General features: G+C 38.6%; 1 protein-coding gene and 1 pseudogene across 1 annotated transcript; both read right to left on the bottom strand.

The window, feature by feature from the left end:
* On the bottom strand, positions 1 to 16,271 carry LOC142986520 (uncharacterized). The gene is made up of 5 exons (XM_076135037.1): positions 16,266 to 16,271; positions 12,789 to 12,922; positions 5,382 to 5,438; positions 3,122 to 3,236; positions 1 to 252 (listed from the first exon to the last, which is right to left on the bottom strand). The coding sequence occupies exons 1-5, from the start codon at positions 16,269 to 16,271 to the stop codon at positions 49 to 51; spliced, it is 516 nt and encodes a 171-aa protein (XP_075991152.1). The 3' UTR covers positions 1 to 48.
* Positions 15,014 to 18,831, bottom strand: part of LOC142986633 (mitochondrial inner membrane m-AAA protease component paraplegin-like) — a 14,315-nt pseudogene continuing 10,497 nt past the window's right edge.

An 18,831-nucleotide genomic window follows, 5' to 3' on the forward strand; every position in this document is an offset into this window, starting at 1 on the left:
TGTAACATGATTTAATAAGAGTTAACATGTACATATGATTATATACATTCAGAGCGAGTCGGGCGCGGGCTTGGCGGAGGGCGCGCCGAGCGCGGGGCTGTCGTCCGGCGTGGCCGCCTTCTCCATGTTCTTGAGGCTCTGCTCGAACTCCACCGGGTCGATGAACTTCTTCTTAGGGAAGGGGGGAGGGCCCAAGATCGCGTGCACGTCTTTGAAGTTTAACGTCTTTTTCTTTAGCAGTTCCTCGGCCAACTGGAATAGATGATTAGTAATGATTATGTAATACATGATTAGTGATGATGTAAAAGTGTAGTTCAGTCAAAGTTGCCATCAGAACATTATCATCGTATTCAAAAGAAAAGATGAATCCTGCATCCTTTTGCTTCATAAGCAAGAAAATAATAATTCTGCGACGTTCATCCATTGTTGAAAACACGAGGTGTGTACGTTTGATGTACACCATACAGAGAGCTTATGTTTAAAATGAATTACCCGATCACGACTTCGAGTTAAATGTTAACAATCGGGTTATTACAGATAGTCTAGGCGTAGCTCAAACATTTAATAATTATTTTTCTGACATACCAGTCATTACGACTAGTTCCTTAAATTCCTCTACCGCTAAAGCAGGATCATTACTTAGGAGCAATGTGGGTCAGTGCAATGTCTCATTTTATTTTAAGTATATAAACCCCTCTGACGTAATCAGAGTATTCAAGTCGCTTAATTCCAAAAATACTGCGGACTTGTGGGGTATTTCTGTAAAGTTACTTGAGAGTATTATCGCTGAAATAGCACCTCATTTAGCTGCAACTTTTAATCGATGTGTAGATGTAGGTGTGTTTCCTAATTTAATGAAGCACAGTAAGATAATTCCTCTGTTTAAAAACGTATGTAAAACTGAGCCCAGTAACTTTAGGCCAATATCCATCTTGCCTGCTATTAGCAAAATATTTGAAAGGGCTATATTAGAGCAACTAGAAAGCCATTTCAGTTTGTATAATTTACTCCACAGCAAACAGTTTGGCTTAGTAGCGACCCAACCGCCGTCCCAAACGCCACGCGTGTGTCGAGCTCCCGCTTCAAAAATTCCAAAAAGTGGTAAAAAGTGCACGAAAATACCTGTGTTATATACCAAAAGTTGCGGAAAAGTGAGGCGCACGCCTGTGAAAAAATTAAGTGCCGCGGACCAAAGGTTAAAAAGTAATAACCAAAAAAGTGCAAAAGTGGCAAATTTGAAAACTTCAAGTGCGTGCGGCGCGCGATTAGTCGCCTTGACCCACACTTTTTAAAGTGTGCCCTTGAAGCCCTTGGCGAGGACTACCTGCGTGGGAACTTTCAGAATTTTCCGGCTGAAAACGGCTGAGAAAAAGCCAGAAAAACAAGTACCACGTGGGCACGTGGTCACCCATCCCGAGGAGTGCGGCTGGATCTGGCAGTGCCGCAGCCTGCGCCTCTCCGAGACGAGACAGGGCGGAGTTATAGCGATTACAAAATTTTATAGTTGTTTGTTTTATAGTTTATTTTTGTTTTATAGTTTACTAGCTGACCCGCGCAACTTCGCTTGCGTCATATAAGAGAGAATGAGTCAGAATTTTCATCGTTTTTGAAACACTTTTTACTGTTACTCTGCTCCTATTGGTCGTAGCGTGATGATATAAAATATGTATTTTTTTTCACGAAAAATATTCTCAAAATTATTTATCTCTTAATATAACATAGTCGCGCTAAGGCATACCCGCCATTAAAACAGTTGCCATGACAACGGAATTTTGTTATTTCAATGTCATTATAATATTGACTATTCGCGACTAAGTTCGCCACTTGAATTTTCCCGGGAAATGCGTCATTTTCCCGGGGTAAAAAGTAGCCTATGTCCTTTCTCGGGTATCAAAATATCTCCATACCAAATTTCATGCAAATTGGTTCAGTAGTTTAGGCGTGATTGAGTAGCAGACAGACAGACAGACAGACAGAGTTACTTTCGCATTTATAATATTATAGTATGGATGTTATAGCGATTACTTTTTTCAAAATTAAGATCTGTGACCCCCACTTTTTAAATTAGCATTAGATAGGCATTTGCCGACTCTACAACCCCTGAAAATTTCAGATTTTTCGGTTCAGTAGTTTTCGAGTTAAAATTTTTTTTTAATTTTAGGGGTTGACACGTGGGGGCAGTAGGGGTGGTCGCTATAACCCCGCCCCACCGTCGCCGTGTAGGCGCTACTTAGACTAGTTAAATATAAGTTAAATTAAGTTTTTAGGTTAAGTAGTTTTTAAGTTATTAGGAAAAAACCGGCCAAAATTTATACTTTTAATATAAGGGTTGGGGTTGCATCCCCCAAATTAAATTTACTAGACGCGGCACAAAACGCCGATACTACAGGAAGAAACGCCGTGTCGCTGCGACCACGGGGGACGGAGTTACAGCAAATTGAAAATAGCTGTCAAAATTTGACAGCTCTGACAGCCAACTGACAGCTGACAAGCAGCCATATTGGCTGCCATATTGAAAATTTTAAATCGACGATAACTCCGGCCCCAGTGGTCGTAGCGACTCGGGATTTTCGCTGGAGTACTCGGCAGGAGCGGGCGGATTGACTGGGACTATAACCTGGTGGCGGCCATTTTGACCGCCATCTTGAATTTTTCAAAGGCCCATATCTCGGGCCCTAGTGACCCGATTTGAACGGGACTTGCTCCAGCCACCTAAGCAACGTCCGGACGACCGCCTCTTCCTGTCTGGGACTTTATCCCGGCACCCAGGACAATCCGGGACTTTACACCTGGATCTTGTCCAAAATTTTTGACCCGGTTTTTGACGTGACGGATAGCTACCCCTATTCCCTCACTATCTAGACATCGACATCATAGGATGTAAATAATCAAAACTACATAAATGAGTAGTTAATGCTTTTTTATAGGGAAGACTAACTCATTTTGAGAATTAAGTTCTTTATGTTGTAAGCAAAGTTTGACTTCTCTAAGGCAAGTAACCAACCCTGTTCTCTTAGTAAAGATACAGTAAGCTGTAGCTGTTAGATATGTATATTTTTGTTTTATCGCTTGTGTTAAAATTGACAGCCTATTCTCCTTAGATGAAAAGGTCTGTAGTTACCAGAGTAATAGGTTTATCGTCGTGTCGGTGGAATATTCTGTAGCTGGAAAGACCTGTCGTCGAAATTGACATAGGTGAAAGTTTCTGTCGACGCAATGTCCATAGGTGAAAGACTCTGTTGGGGAAAAGGAAATAAATGAATCATCCTGTCGACGAACAGTCCAATGGCGAACTGGTCATAGGAGAACGGTTGCGGATTCCAAATACACACACACCTACCTCACACTCACACACACACACACACACACACACTCACACACACACACACACACACTCACACACACACACACGCATACACACAGAGACTAGAGATGTCACGAATATTCGGCAACTATTCGTTATTCGGCCTATTCGGCCACTTTTTTTGCTATTCGGTATTCGGCCGAATAATAGGTACTATTCGGCCGAATACCGAATACCAAACCATGTAAAAAAGACAAGCATATTACTTAAAATTATGTATTTATTTCCAAAATTACAACACTTTAGTAATTAAATTTAACCAATGGTAAGTTTTGATGAATAAAAACAAGCTTTTCAGCATTTCTTGGTAGCAAACGATTACGCTTTTCATCGTAAATGATACCAGCCTCAGAGAATAACCTTTCACTATACAGCAGTGGCGAAGGGTCAGTTTTTACAAAAGGTAAGCCGGAGCTATTAGTCATTGTCTAGGTATAGTACCTACATATTATGTACATCGTAAGAATATCGACGTAAAATTCTGCATAATAACAATATGAGAGTATTATCTACATTCGACTTCAGTCTCTTATTTCTCTCTCTACAGTCTAATAATACATAGGTACTTACCATGCTACCTAATCATGCTTGTTTTGCATTAAGTTACTCTGTCTTCAGTGTAGTAAGTAACACGTAGGTAACACAACAGCACATATTTAAGATAACGTATATCGAACGATTGATGATTGTCTCGCACTGGTTGTTTAATAACATATTATACAAGCAGTTTAAAATGTATTCATCAACAATAAAATATCAAACACATTATGGATAAACGCAGAACACTTTAATAGAAATGAGTTTAACCTATAAATCTGACAAAATGAAAATGTACTCTAATAGAAACATGCAAAACAATTACTCTTTAATACACTGATACGTTCACAGTTATGCACAAACACATTTAATAAGGAATAATGTTGTAATAAACACAAATATTCTAATTTGTTATAGAGCGCGCGAAAAAACAGTAAACAAACATAACCTAATGTCAAACTGGTGAACAATGATCGACTCATACTTATGCAGGATGCTTAGCTTATATTTCGCCATCTCGCTCTTGCACGCGGCTCGCACCGCGACAGAAACATGCGTAAGATCATGTGTCCGCCGCGGCGCGGCGGCGCGAGCGCTGTAGCGCGAGGCAATCAGGCAACCCGCTCTATCTCCGGCTTGCTCGCCACTATGCAGCGCGGTGTAAAGCACGATCCAAAAGGTCGTAAGCGACATCGCCGCCATAGTTTTTATTGTACGCGATTCTCGATCGGCGCCTCCGGCTTATTTCATTATTATTACTTCACGTTGCGTTTTTAGCGGAGCGTAATTTTTGAAGGGTAGGCGTTTTCGTACTGTTTCGATTAGATTATTGATTCTAGTTAAAGATTTCGGTTTAAATATTGTTGATTATTAATTAATTGTGTATTATTAGGCAAAAGTAAACAATTAATTTAACACTAATATTAAGTCTGTCCAGAAAGGGAAGCCGGTAGGAATCGAGTTGTATGGAGCCTTCGCCACTGCTATACAGTATACACGCCACTTGCAGGAGAAGAAAGATACACTTTAGCAAATTTCGAAAGGTTTGGGTATTGTTTTTCGTTTGCGAACCACCACTTGTAAGGGTCGGCCTTCTTAGCTCCTAGCTTAGCTCCTCTATTGCTAGCTTAGCTAGCCTCTTAACAAAATAGTAATTAAGTTTTATTTTATGTATTATTTTTACACTGACAAAGCGTTCCGTGACGTGATTTACTCGCAATTGAAACAATACTCGCCTACGACGTGTACCCCCCGCTCCACCCCTCGTCGCCTGCCGCGCCTACGCAACGAGGAAAGCAGGTTGCGACTTGTCTTAATCCAGCTAACGCGCCTCCGACAAGCATGAATTTCGTGCCGAATATTCGTCGGCCGAATATTCGGCGCTTCGGCCGACCGTATTGCCGAATATTCGGTATTCGGTATTCGGCCAATTCACTATTCGTGGCAACTCTAACAGAGACACACACCTACGCAAACTCACCTGAGCGACATCTCGCATCGGGGAACTTGACAGCTGCTGGACAGCAACACACACGACCTGCAACAAAAGTTGTAAAACTTTGACACTAGGTCTATAGCTAAGGTTTGCGTAAAAGAGTATTCGTAATAATATACAATATATTATATAACATCCGCATATATTATACAGGGTGTCCCAAAACTCAACGATAATCCAAGACAGGATGAAAGGCCAAGTCATACCGGTTATAGGAAAAATAAAAAAAAAATTCCATGTCACTTAGTTCAGCAATAATAGACATTTTTCAAAAAAGTTGAAATTCCACACCCATGGTCGCATTTTCAAGTCCTGTGACCACCAATGTCACAATTTCGCTGTGTTTTTTTTAATTTCGTGATCTTCATTAAATATTCTATTAATCGTAAAACAAATTTATGCACAAAACATTGTTAATTTACTAAAAAGCGTTAAGTTTTAGTGAGTCATGGTTCACAAAAATATCGTTAGTTAACTTTGACGATTCATATTGGAAAAAAAATGTACTACACTACCCTTGGCAAGTTATTTCAAAAGTTGGCGCATTTAATCAAGATTACAAAATGGTGCAACACTTGCCACTTTTCTTGCCATTAAAAATGTTATTTTTATTTGAACGAAGCATGTCCTCACAGATGGATCGGACGCAGTGGTTCAATTTTATGGCCTCCTTGTTCCCCCGATCTAAATCAAGTAGATACTTTTGACTGGGAATGCATAAAAGAAAAAATCTATTCGAAATCAATACAAAACCTATCAGAAAATCGCCAGAAAATTGACACAGCGTCAGAAGAAATAAATACAAGAAATTTTGCACGACTGGTGAAAAGGTCTTTTGTAAGGTGTTGCAGAGCCTGTATTCGTGCCAGAGTAAAGCATTTTTTTTAGTAAAGAGGTAATTGAGTTAGTCCATAACAAATATTTAATGTCATAAACATAATTGGTAATAATAATGAAAAAAAAAAATTGAACGACGCATGGTTCTTATTTAATTTTTCTCCATAAACTGAAGTAATTCCGAATTGTTTTCCTCTGGCACGAATACAGGCTCTGCAACGCCTTACAAAAGACCTTTTCACCAGTTGTGCAAAATTCCTTGCTATTATTTCTTCTGACGCTGTGTCAAAATTCTGGCGAAGTTCTGATAGATTTTCTATTGATTTCGAATAGACTTTCTCTTTTATGCATTCCCAGTCAAAAATATCTCTGGATTTAGATCGGGGGAACGAGGAGGGCATAAAATTCAACCACTGCGTCCGATCCATCTGTGAGGACATGCTTCGTTCAAATAAAAATAACATTTTTAATGGCAAGAAAAGTGGCAAGTGTTGCATCATTTTGTAATTTTTATTAAATGCGCCAACTTTTGAAATAACTTGCCAAGGGTAGTGTAGTACATTTTTTTTCCAATATGAAGCGTCAAAGTTAACTAACGATATTTTTGTGAACCATGACTCACTAAAACTTAACTTTTTTTAAGTAAATTAACAATGTTTTGTGCATAAATTTGTTTTATGATTAATAGTATATTTAATACAGATCACGAAAGTAAAAAAAAACGCAGCGAAATTGTGACATTGGTGATCACAGGACTTGAAAATGCGACCAAGGGTGTGGAATTTCAACTTTTTTGGAAAATGTCTATTATTGCTGAACTAAGTGATATGGAATTTTTTTTTTATTTTTCCTAGAACCGGTATGACTTGGCCTTTCATCCTGTCCCGGATTATCGTTGAGTTTTGGGACACCCTGTATAACTATCCTACTATAATAATATATATTTCATACCATCTAAATATATTTTTGTAAAATAATATCATGGCCAATTGAAGAATAACATATATAGGGTCTTCTCATAATAGCTGGTAATATTTTGGGAGGTGATACTGCCCATGAATCTGATCACGAATCCGAAAAAAAAAATTTTTTTGGACAACTTATTTTTTTGCTTTTCTGTAGTGTGAGTGAGCGCTCATACACGAACACATAGAAGCGCTCGTCGTTACACGGCCGCCGCTTCGATGTGTGCGACCGCGACCGAGCGCTGTCAGCTGACGCCGCGAGGGGCGGGGACCGCGCGCGGGACGTTCTGTCTTAGTAACAATAATAAATACAAACTGATACTGATTTCCCATAATACTTTCAGTCTTGGATTGGCTAGCAACTACGTGATTAACGTAACTGTCTAATTAAAGTAATTGTTAAATTACTTACCTACACAACGTGTAACACTTAAATCTAAATTACAGAAAGCATAACTGCGAATCTTATTTACGCACTGATAACAATTAATTACGCACGGGCATCAGACACTACATACCTAATTTTATCTTTCTAACGTTTTACGACACTTTTTGCTTCCTCGTTCTGATTCACTTTCACGAACACACGAATTATTAACAAAAATAAACAAAAACATGGTTCATTCACCAATTACCGTATCACACCGCGCACGCTCATGATCACGAGCGACAATAACAAATCACAGTTCAGAAAGGTTTTGGAAATAACAGTAATAACAAGCTCACGCATTGACAAAGTTCCACCGGACGCGCGGACGTCCGAACGAAAGCGATCCTTAATAGGTAGGGTAAACCACCCAGTAGTCAGCCTTTTAGTGAAAATGTCAATTTGATTTAGCCATATTTTTAACATTTACAACTAGATGTAAAATCATTAGTCATTGTATGAAAGGTAATTTATTAAACTTTAAGAAAAAAATAACAAAATATCATATTCATAAGATTATTATGGAAAAAATCCACATTAAACAAAATATGGCACTTTTTACCAGTAGTCAGCCCCATTTCGCCAGTAGTCAGCCATATCTTACCCAGTAGTCAGCCTCTTACTTACTCAATACAAATATTCTATTTTAAATATATTTTTATTGAAATCTCCAGGAAATAAAGCACATTTGCATTAATACCATGCAGTACAATTTATACATCCATTAATTTTTAACCCCCGACGCAAAAAGAGGGGTGTTATAAGGTTCGACGTGTCTGTCTGCGTGTCTGTCTATCTATGGCATCATAACTCCCGAAAGGATGCAGTGATTTCAATTTAGTTTTTTTTAAATTAAAGGTGACATATGTGCGAGTGTTTTTAGACATGTTTGATGAAAATTGGTGGAGCCGTTTAAAAGTTGTAGTGGGTTAAAGTGGGGAGATTAACCGAATGTCTGCAAATTTACTCGGACGGGGTCTCAAATGGCTTCGCATGCTGAGAAAGCTGGTGGTGGGAAAGTCAGAATGGCTTAACCTAACCACCAACCTTTTAAAAAGTATGAAATCAAAAAATATATTGTGAAATCGGGGGTTTTCAAGATTTTAATTTATAGTTATTAGCACTTAGGTAATTGATTTCTAAATGTTTTCTAGTCAATCTTTCTTCACACGGTTCACAGCGATAAAAGTTTATTTTCTGTTCCTTTATTCCTTCTGTTTCTCAACTCTCCCCAATCTACAAAAGATGCTCTCTTCTTCTATAAAACTATTTTAGCTTTCTTGATGTGTTGAAACATAAGTCAATGGTAGGCTAGGAAATAGAAGGTAGATGATAGAAGTAACTGGTATCATTCCTTTCTTTTCTCATTTCCCAAAATTCCTTCGTGTTTCGGAAGGCATGGTAAATTGTAGGTCCCGGCGGGCATTCAAGGATCTCTGGCAATCGTTGCCATTAGTCAGAAGCTTGAAAATCTGATAACCAGTCTTATGGTAGTCGTGGTATAGCCCAGGTAACTGGGTTGTGGAGGTCATATAGGCAGTTGCTCCATGTAAAACACTGGTATTCAGCTGCATCCGGTGAAACTGGAAGCTGATTCCAGCATATCGTGACCAGTTTCTTAGGGCAGTCATTTGTTTTTGGGAGTGCACTTAGTCTAGCTTAATGGTACGAGGCATTTGTGAGACTATTAAACGATTTCGGACTTGTAGTGTCATAATAATGTGTGAAATGCCAAGTACTCGACTCGTTTCCATGATTTTCATAACATTTTTGATCGCCACCATAGCACATGACAATTATTCCTCTTTATACAGATCTTTTGGTCTTTTTGATATGATACTATTCGAAAACAAGTAACTAAGTTTTGTGCCAACATAGCCGTCCACAAATTTGAACCTTAATGAAAGGATTTAAGACCCAATTTCATTTAGCAAAACTGACGGCCGACTATGGGATATGTAGGTCCAATGGTCGGCCTCATGAAATTCACTGACTTTATATGCGGCCGACTACTGGTAAAATACTATTTTTGTCTTAGAAGAGTTTAGCTCAACGCAATAGTTATGTTGAGAAGTATTCGCCCTGTTAATTTCAACCACATATATGAGAATTGCAAAAAAACCAGTAGTCAGCCACTCATGGCCGAGTACTGGATCAACCTCATATTTTGCAAACCCAATAGTCGGCCACGTTAATTTATAATACAAAAGACAAATAAAACGCCTGCAATGCATGATTTTATCGAAGATAAACTATTAAATACTAGCATAAAATATCAATTCGTTCCATATTGCATCAAATTCATGTAAAAACATGCCAAAAACTAAAACACGAATCCTTAACAAAAAAATAGCAATGGCGACGTTTTTGGCCATGTCTTTGACGGCAGTTCATAAGAATGAGTGTAACACGTCAACCTGCCATGCTATCGAATCGTAATTGTGCATATTAGTCAATAAGATTATACAGATTCGATTAATGATTATTTTATTGGTCTTTACTATTTTCTACACTAATTATATGGATATAAAGCCTGTAAAGGCTGACTACTGGTTGGGGGCTGACTACTGGGTGCTTTACCCTACTAAGTTGTGACATACGTACAGGGTTGGATTTAGGTACGTTGAAAAAGATAGTACAGAAAAATGAAAAGGATAGTATTTACGAAAAAATTATAGTACACTTTCATTATTTTGAATTTACCTTATTATGTAGTCATTAAAAGCAACAATTGTGTTTCAGCATTAAACACAAAAGCAAGCCTTTTTAAAATCCGATACAAAAAATGTGAAAAAACAAAACTAATTTCACTGTGTGAATGAGTAGTGTTGGATTTTTTTTATGAACGGTAAATGCTATTGCAATGATTTTTGGTTATTTTATAAGAATATTATGTTGTTTTACTTTAATTTTATACCTAATTGTGATCAGAATTCGGTCGGATACACTCACGATCGAAATATTTATATCAAATAAAACTAAAATTCGGGAAAATTCACTAATTTAAAATTATAGTATTTTACCGTACTATCCTTAGATGTGGATAGTATATAGTACAAAGGGCGAAATTATAGTATAAATACTATAATTATAGTACAAAATCCAACCCTGCTACGTATGAAGCAAAATAAAATAAATAGGCGGTTAGGGATGGACCCAAAAACTTAATTACATTTAATATTGATATTTATTTTTCCTTAATAACTTCAAATCAAACTATCTGGAGACTAACATTGAATGAGAAGATATTATTTCTATTTTAATAAAGATAACAAATAGCAAACGTTGGTTCAGTATCGATATCCTCGAATATTTTTTAAGTTTTTTTTTTCCATTATGATTCATACCTTCCTAGTATTATTACAACAATAAATCTGTGTCCTCTTGGCCTGCGTGCAGTGTGTAAATGTTAAAGATAATCTTAGGTAGGTACAAATAATACATTCAGTTGGTTTCTACTGTTTTGATAATAAAGTAATGCATTTTTACCGATATTTCCACATTTGAGTGTAAGCAATAGAAACAAACATCACTAGCGCGGCACGACAAGACAACTACAAAGCGCACCGCGCGACGCCGCCAAACGATCGGCTCTCTTTGTCGGTGTTTATGCTGTTGAATTTCGCCCTTTGTCGGCATGATTTAATATGCCATGTTTTTATTTAAAAAAATAGGTAGTATTATTTAAATTAACCAGTTGGTAGAAATTTATTGTGCGTGTTGGTGGTGTCGTAAAACCAAGTGCTTAATCCCGATATGTGAGTGTCAGTCAGTAAATTGAGTCAGCTGTTATCAGTACCTAGACAATTTTCGTACTTTTTTTTTATTCTGTAAGTTTGTGCGTAGTGTCGCATGGTTGTTTGTTTGACGCATCTATAACGAATCTCTGGCGATACGCCGTACGCTATTTAGGTAAGTAATGTAACTTTTTTGATTTGTTTGATTTCATCATTCATCAATCATTTGTGTATTGTCGTTCGGTAATCAGCCGTTAACAGTAGGTAATTGAGATTCGTAGTTATGATTTCGTCAATTTATGTGTATGTAATGTGGGATGGTAATCCTATGTTCGATGCAACTGTATTCAAACTCTCGCGATACGCTACGTTCTGTAGGTTAGTTATTTAACAATAACTTAAATGGCATAGTTACGTTAATCACGTAGTTGCTAGCCAATCCAAGACTGAAAGTATTATGGGAAATCAGTATCAGTTTGTATTTATTATTGTTACTAAGACAGAACGTCCCGCGCGCGGTCCCCGCCCCTCGCGGCGTCAGAAAAGCAAAAAAATTAGTTGTCCAAAAAAATTTTTTTTTTTCGGATTCGTGGTCAGATTCATGGGCAGTATCACCTCCCAAAATATTACCAGCTATTATGAGAAGACCCTGTATATAGACACATAGTATTAGTAATACATACCGCTTTTGCAGACTAATTAGAAAAGAGAAAGTCATGTTAATTATTTAATTGAATTTCATCATAACAGATGACTTATTCAATTCTGTTTTCTCATCTTAATTATAGCATATCATAATTAAATCCTATATTTACTTAGGTCAGACGCTGATATTTGATAAAGAAATAACAGACTAACTGGACATTGGCTGAACTGCAATGAATCTTCCCATAGTCCACATGGTAAGTGGGAGATTCAAGATACAGTGAGCAATAAGCATACAATAATCTCTGATTTTGAAGACCTACATAACACACAAGTTTTCTTCTACAAACTCTGCATAACATATTCAATATTTTAACCAGTGGTATATAAGCATTTTGATAAGAAATCTAAATCTATCTCTATAAGTCCATAACGGTACAGGATTTCATATTTCATGGTTTTTATATTTTATGCTAGTATACTCTTATTTGTACCATATTTCCTGGGCTTATCGTGTAGTAGACCGTATTTAACGTAGAACCGACTACTTTCGTGCTTATATTGAAATTCAAATTTATACAACTTGCTTGCAGCTTATTTCAGACTTGCTATTATAATAGAATACTAAAACAAAGAATTCAAATGGGATTCATCCTCTGCTATCTCGCAGCACTGTGTTCTATTCAATTATGAAAACAGTTTTCGTAACTGAACTCAAGATTTTATTCAGTAACTACTACCCTATTTACTTCTTTATAATGTGTTATATTATGTATGTTACCTTCTAACATAGTAGTCGGGTAGATCTTCGAGCACGATGTTCTTGAGGTGTCGCTCGAAGATCTCCTCTCGTTCCTGCAGCGTCGGCAGGTCGATTAGGATGTGACGGTCGAAGCGCCCCGGACGGAGTAATGCCTGTAAATTAGGGTTAATAATAAATTGGTCAGTATTGAGGTAAGGTTAACTTAGACACTGTGGCCATCCTATTGATTGGAAAGGGTCATTTTTACTGGAAAGCTGGAGAGTAAACCTTGCTTCCATAGCGTTAGTTGGAAAATTTGCAGCAGTTGATAAATTGTCTGGTACTTTTACGTACCGTTAACGTTAAACGGGTGATCTTAATCGGCTTAGCTGGGTTGCAAAACCGAATATGTGTAGTTGAACTCAATCGGTACAAGCTGTACAAGTAAGTTGAGTCGGTTTTGTTGTTTGATAAATGTAATCGAATTGAATAAGTGCAAGTCTTATTCCAATAATTGATTATTAACTATTATGGTTGGGGATTTCTCTGTTTATGAATTTTAACTATATCTATACAGATTTAGTATATCTATATATACAGGGTGTCCCAAAACTCAACGATAATCCGTGACAGGATGAAAGGCCAAGACATACCGGTTCTAGGAAAAAAAAAAAATCCATATCACTTAGTTCAGCAATAATAGACACTTTTCAAAAAAGTTGAAATTTCACACCCTTGGTCGCATTTTCAAGTCCTGTGATCACCAATGTCACAATTTCGCTGTGTTTTTTTGAATTTCGTGATCTTCATTAAATATGCTATTAATCGTAAAACAAATTAATGCACAAAACATTGTTAATTTAATAAAAAACGTTAAGTTTTAGTGAGTCATGGTTCACAAAAATATAGTTAGTTAACTTTGACGCTTCATATTGAAAAAAAAATGTACTACACTACCCTTGGCAAGTTATTTCAAAAGTTGGCGCATTTAATCAAGATTTCAAAATGGTGCAACACTTGCCACTTTTCCTTCCATTAAAAATGTTATTTTTATTTGAACGAAGAGTATCCTCGCAGATGGATCGGACGCAGTAGTTCAATTTTATGACCTCCTCGTTCTTCCGATCAAAATCCTGTAGATATTTTTGACTGGGAATGCATAAAAGAAAAAGTATATTCGAAATCAATACAAATTCTATCAGAACTTCCCCACAAAATTGACACAGCGTCAGAAGAAATAAATGCAAGGAATTTTGCTTGACTGGTGCAAAGGTCTTTTGTAAGGCGTTGCAGAGCCTGTATTCGAGCCAGAGGAAAATAATACTTTATTTTAAGGAAAATAATTAAATAAGAACGATGGTTCGTTCATTGTTTTTTTTTTATGATTATTACCTATTATGTTTATTACATTAAATATTGGTTATGGACTGACTCAATTACTTCTTTACTTAAAATAATTGCTTTCCTCTGGCACAAATACAGGCTCTGCAACGCCTTACAAAAGACCCTTTCACCAGTCAAGCAAAATTCCTTGCATTTATTTCTTCTGACGCTGTGTCAATTTTGTGGGGAAGTTCTGATAGAATTTGTATTGATTTCGAATATACTTTTTCTTTTATGCATTCCCAGTCAAAAATATCTACAGGATTTTGATCGGAAGAACGAGGAGGTCATAAAATTGAACTACTGCGTCCGATCCATCTGCGAGGATACTCTTCGTTCAAATAAAAATAACATTTTTAATGGAAGGAAAAGTGGCAAGTGTTGCACCATTTTGAAATCTTGATTAAATGCGCCAACTTTTGTAATAACTTGCCAAGGGTAGTGTAGTACATTTTTTTTTCAGTATGAAGCGTCAAAGTTAACTAACGATATTTTTGAGAACCATGACTCACTGAAACTTGAATTTTTTTATTAAATTAACAATGTTTTGTGCATTAATTTGTTGTACGATGAATAGCATATTTATTGAAGATCACGAAATAAAAAAAAACACAGCGAAATTGTGACATTGGTGATCACAGGACCTGAAAATGCGACCAAGGGTGTGGAATTTCAACTTTTTTGAAAAATGTCTATTATTCCTGAACTAAGTGATATGGAATTTTTTTTTTATTTTTCCTAGAACCGGTATGACTTGGCCTTTCATCCGGTCTCAAATTATCGTTGAGTTTTGGGACACCCTGTATATATATATATATATATATATATATATATATATATTTTTAGGATAACCAGAAGTGGAAGCAAATAAAAGAAAATACTAAACACATAGAACAGTTTTACTATAAGTCACAATCTTTAGCAAATTAACAAGCTCTTTACACATACAAACTGAATCACTTCAAAAATCAATTACAGACAAATAAATAATGAGAAAAATACAGCGTGACCATTCAAACGGGCAGAGGTACCCCTTAGCTAGTGAATCCTATGGAAAAGAGAGCTCAGAATGAGCTCGCAGCCCTTTTATGGACTCGGTCACGTGACCAACGTCACATTTCTTTTACTTCCTCTAATACATATGGCATTTCTTTATCTTCCTCTAACACGGCCTTCTCCTGACAGGAGGACGTTCTCGGACTCCTCTTAGATTCCGCAGGGGCTCCGCAGGGGCTCCGCAGGGGCTCCGCAGGGGCTCCGCAGGGGCTCCGCAGGGGCTCCGCAGCTACGGAGGTGCTAGGCATAGGCCTAGTCAATCTCTCGTACGTGGCAGCTAGCCCAGACATTGATTTCAGGTCACCTTGACATCATCTGAGAACATAACACCAGTTGTAAAACAATGAAGACAAAATCTATTTTGTTTTAGACACATAGTTATACACAATAAAGTCGTACACAAAGTCGTACACAAAGTCGCACACAAAGTCGTACACAAAGCCGTACACAAAGCCGTACACAAAGTCAAACACAGAGCCAAACACAAAGCCACACAAAGCCACACAAAGCCAAACACAAAGCCAAACACAAAGTCATATACAAAGTCATAAAGTCATACATAATAAAGTCAATAAAGTCACACACAATAAAGTCTAAGTCAAAACAAACCACAGAGAGGAAGCACTGCGTTCGCTATCTCCGGTGTGAGAAATAGAGGCCACTCGCATATTTCTCACCAACACCAACCACTGGTTACCACCTCAGGTCATCATACCGAGGGAAGATATAGACAGAGGCACGTTCGCTTCACACAACAACAGCAGACGTAGACAGCAGCCAAACGCCAACATGCCGTGTCATCCGGGAAACCGCTTCGGCCAGCCACTCGCAACCACCAATGCGAGGAAAGCACTTCTCATCAGGTCATCTAGAACGCCGCATCGGCCATCCACTCGCAACCACCATTGCGAGACAAACACGTTGTCACTCCAGTCATCACGAGGCGAGCCAGTTGCGCTCACCGGTCGGCAAACGATCTGTAGATCAAACAAACCTTGGCGCAGTCATTCTATAGATGATGAAATCCTACTCGTAGCACAGTAGGTATCAAACTAAGCTGTAGCCATAATTATTTACCATCATTACCAGAATACCTCATACCTTACCATACCTTACATTACCTCCGTTACCAGAAAATAATACACAAGCAGGAAAATGGCATTGACTCTTTACCAGATAAAACATGACTTTTATCATCTGTGGTGTTGACCAAAAAGTATAGCGTCGATCAGCCGCTCAATCAGGCTATCATCGTGTACAGTGACGACACTCACACAACTTCCGAACAAAGACAAAGCCGCATAACCGCAATTAGCCACTCCACCTCGGTTTGCACTGACCGCCTGAGCCACACAGGCAGCACGGTCCAGAAGGCCTGCAAGGACCGCAGGGGGCGCACGGCCCACACGGTGCCGCAAGGACAGCCGCCACACGGACACCCATCTTTCTTACGCTGGATTGCCACGGTACGTGGTTCTCTGGATCACCCACAGCCGACGACCACGGACGGCAACGCACACAGACAGGGCTCTTTCAACGGTACGCGTTGGTCTGTGTACATCTTCATTCCAAAATGAAAGTACATATCGTCGCAGCAACTGCGGCTGTAATAACAATTAACAATTACTAAATTATTATGCGTTCCAACAAAAGTAAAACGAAACCTTGTTTGATCACAGTAGATAACATTCTCTGTTCTGTGATCCTTCCAGTGGGATCATGGAGAAGGATTCGGAAAATCTTATCATAATATGAGACACACTCGGATCCCGTCGCACCACACCTTTGAAGTTACTGCCTCGCGATGGATACCGGCGCACAGCCACAGACGATCTGCGCTACCACGGACAAGACCCTTCCCATGGAATGTCGTGTGCGAGCTGGTCCGCGTCCGTCCGTGATGGATATGAACGCGATGGACTAGTTATCCTACTGAGTTCTTTTTTAAAAGACAACTCCCGCATTAAGAATTACTCTTGTGTCACGGGGATTTTTGCAATCATTCAAACAACGGTCACAAAGTATAACTGGACTCAAAACCACTAATCGTGCAAAGCACAAATAATTGTTCTGCGTGGGGATTGAACTCACAATCTCTCGTCACAATGATAGCGGCGTGGCGACCATAGCCACTGCGCCACAGAGACAGTTAAAACTGCTACTTTACACATACAGTTGTTGACACTCTCTTGCTGATGATGCAGCGTTTGTCTCTTCCACACCAGAAGAACCACAGAACATTGTGGACAAATTTTCAAATGCATGCCAAATTTTCTCTATGTCTATCAACGCAAAAAAAGACTGTCGTGATGGCACAAGGCGTTACCACAAAACCTACCATCTATTTAAACGGCGAAAACTTATCGCTCGGTGAAATAGCTGACGCTAAAAGACCTGTCGGCCGTCTCATATTAACCATATTACGTTTTAGGGACAGCGCCAAGCGCGACATGGCATCATTTGGCATTGATTACTTGACCTGGAAGAGCCAAGCTAAGGAACGTGATGCATGGAAAAGGACACTAGCTGACGGCGTCACTACTCACGACAGCACCTGGCTCAACAAGTTAGCACATAAACGGACACTATGACATTTATGTGCCTCCAACCCACCGTCGACCTCGGTTGTCACTCCCGCATAGATCTTTTAAGTCACGAACGAAGATGTTCCCTCATTACTAATTCATTCCTCTATCTGACGCCACCTGAATCATCTGCAATAGATGAACACAGGCCAACGATGACACATACTGCCCTATTTCTTAAACACTAATAACTCAATCCATAGCCAACGTTCATCATGGACCGTGGACAGCTAGCTCAAGTCTTTTGTCAACAAAACCTCATAACGAACCGCGTTGATCTCAATCGCACAGAAGGCTTGTCCGCCCCTCGTCCCACGACAGGCCGGGTATGGAGCCCGTCGCGTCATGTGATATTGCTGTAGGGTTCCTTACTATCGTTGCAGTAGCTAAGGATCAACATGTCTGCCCTTTCATCTCGACGATAATTACAATGTTTACGATCACGTTCAGTAACGATCAACGACAACGTTCTACCTGCCTGTTTGAATGATGCATCTCCGGTATAATGACATATGAATCGTTACCTAACTCTGATACAAATTTCGAAAACACTGAACTCTGAAACATTCTACCACAGTCTGTTACTATTAATTCTGGTGTACCGAATAAAGAAACAACAATTGTAAAGAGTCGCTTTAACTCATTAGTGCCTTGACCAAGCACAGGACACAGCGAATAATATTTTTTAAAAACCGGCTATATACAAGTCAGAATCGCGCAAGAAGGGTTCCGTACCACCATCCTACTAATATTATAAACGCGAAAGTTTGTGAGAATGCGTGTATGTATGCATGTACGTATGAACGTATGTATGCATGTTTGTTACTCTTTCACACAAATACTACTGATCTAATTACGAGATACTGCCTGGAGACATATAGACAGCGCAGGCTTTGCAATAGGGTCCCGTTTTACTCTTTGGATATAGAACCCTAAAAAGCATCTATTACAATCAGAACATATCGATAACCATTTGATTGAGGTAGAGGACCTAATACATCTGCATGAACTATGTATGTCTAAGAGGCATAAGGTTTATACCAAGAGTGTATTGGTTG

This window comes from Anticarsia gemmatalis, chromosome Z, assembly GCF_050436995.1.
Source record: "Anticarsia gemmatalis isolate Benzon Research Colony breed Stoneville strain chromosome Z, ilAntGemm2 primary, whole genome shotgun sequence".
Classification (NCBI taxonomy): Eukaryota; Metazoa; Arthropoda; class Insecta; order Lepidoptera; family Erebidae; genus Anticarsia; species Anticarsia gemmatalis.

What these genes read in the sequence shown, in the direction of transcription:
- LOC142986520 (XM_076135037.1), bottom strand. An exon ending in CGATGCGAGATGTCGCTCAG is followed by an intron (nt 3,237 to 5,381) that starts GTGAGTTTGCGT and finishes TTTCCCCAACAG; the next exon opens with AGTCTTTCACCTATGGACAT. An exon ending in ACGATAAACCTATTACTCTG is followed by an intron (nt 253 to 3,121) that starts GTAACTACAGAC and finishes CATCTATTCCAG; the next exon opens with TTGGCCGAGGAACTGCTAAA.